Source organism: Dendroctonus ponderosae, unplaced genomic scaffold, assembly GCF_020466585.1.
Source record: "Dendroctonus ponderosae isolate FM_Combo_2020 unplaced genomic scaffold, Dpon_F_20191213v2 Dpon_F_20191213_8, whole genome shotgun sequence".
NCBI lineage: Eukaryota > Metazoa > Arthropoda > Insecta > Coleoptera > Curculionidae > Dendroctonus > Dendroctonus ponderosae.
Genome location: NW_026019016.1, coordinates 12,274,327 through 12,275,711, shown reverse-complemented (window position 1 = coordinate 12,275,711; position 1,385 = coordinate 12,274,327). Strand labels below are relative to the sequence as shown.

At 45.3% G+C, this 1,385-nt stretch overlaps 2 protein-coding genes across 2 annotated transcripts in view; one reads left to right on the top strand and one right to left on the bottom strand.

Moving 5' to 3' along the window:
- Positions 1–1,385, bottom strand: part of LOC109541942 (flotillin-1) — a 65,933-nt gene that overhangs the window by 8,111 nt on the left and 56,437 nt on the right. The gene's annotated exons all lie outside the window — the stretch shown is intronic.
- LOC109541934 (ATP-dependent RNA helicase dbp2) overlaps positions 1–1,385 on the top strand; it is a gene marked incomplete in the record, with an annotated part of 7,216 nt that overhangs the window by 4,156 nt on the left and 1,675 nt on the right. The window contains 2 exon segments of the mRNA XM_048668991.1: positions 342–520; positions 580–776. Coding sequence (XP_048524948.1) covers positions 342–520; positions 580–776 — 376 coding nt within the window.

Below are 1,385 nucleotides of genomic sequence, written 5' to 3'. Positions count from 1 at the left end.
CTGAACGGGTTCTGATGAGAACAGTGTAAGCGTTCAAGCAAACCACTTCTGAAGATGCAAGCCACTCGTGCTTGCGAAACGTCAAAAAGAAATTCTACCGAACGACGGCATAAAAACCCGAAAAACCCATTAGGAATGGCCTCGAAAGTCTATCTTTTGATATATACAAAAACTGTTAAAGTCTCCTACTTAAACATAGTGCGAAGTTTATGCATCGCAATCCAAAAACACTTTACTGGGCGTTCAAGTGTCTTCGACTAGTGAGTTTTTTTCGAAACCCCTTGTAGCATCTACGTGAGCGTTTGCTTGCACTTAAGCGTAACCGGCTGATTCTGATCTAGATGTGGAGGGCATAAAGTACGTGATAAACTACGACTATCCGAACTCTTCCGAAGACTACATTCATCGGATTGGAAGAACGGCTCGCTCCGATACGACTGGGACGTCTTATGCCTTTTTCACGCCCGGCAATTTTCGGCAAGCTAAAGATTTGGTGTCTGTCCTAAACGAAGCCAATCAGGTAAAGGATTCTTGTAACATTTTCCTGCCCGACTTCCTTCTAACAGCCGCTGTTTTCAGGTGGTCAATCCGAAGTTGGCTGAAATGATGAACCGCGGAGGTTCGGGCGGTTATGGAGGGCGTGGCCGTTGGGGCGCCCCCGGCGGGCGAAGTGGCGGCATGTCGGGAGGTTCCCGAGGTTATTCCAGGGGATTTTCGGGCGGTGGCAGTCGAGGTAGTGACGACCGTGGAGGTTATGGAGCCGGGGGAGTGTTTGGGTGAGCTGCAGCTTCGCGCAAAACTATTTTTTGATTCATCAGCCAATTCAGTTTCGCTGCAATCAAATTGCTTGCAGCTGGTGAGTTTCGGGAGTTACATCGTGCGTCAGGTGGCATTAACACCTCTGAAGATGCATGGCCTAAAAGCCCGTTTACACGCTCAAGCCATCTGAACGATTTGGCTTGCGCAAGCTAGATCTGTGCAGATGAATTGAACGAAAATCTGGCGTTTACACGTTCAGTTCGTTTTACACAGATGTGAAGGAAGAGCACCCAAACGTGCATTGTTGCCGACAAGATGGAACATTTGGGCGAAGAGTTAATTCTTGCAACGGCTGCAGTGTGTGTAATCAAAAAAAAGATGAGCTTAAAAACTAAAATGAAATGGTGTAAACCATGGTTGTTGAACAGGAATTTATTGTCTCATACTAATTTACCCAATCACAAATCTGCTGTTTCTCGTAAGCCATCGTTTTGCACAGAATATGAGATAGGGTTTCACACAAATTTAATTTAATTTAACACTGAAGTGTGAGCACTTGTGTCTAAAGACAGACTAAAATTTTAGCAGAAAGTAGGTAAAATCTTGGGCATCGGTATATCCCAATT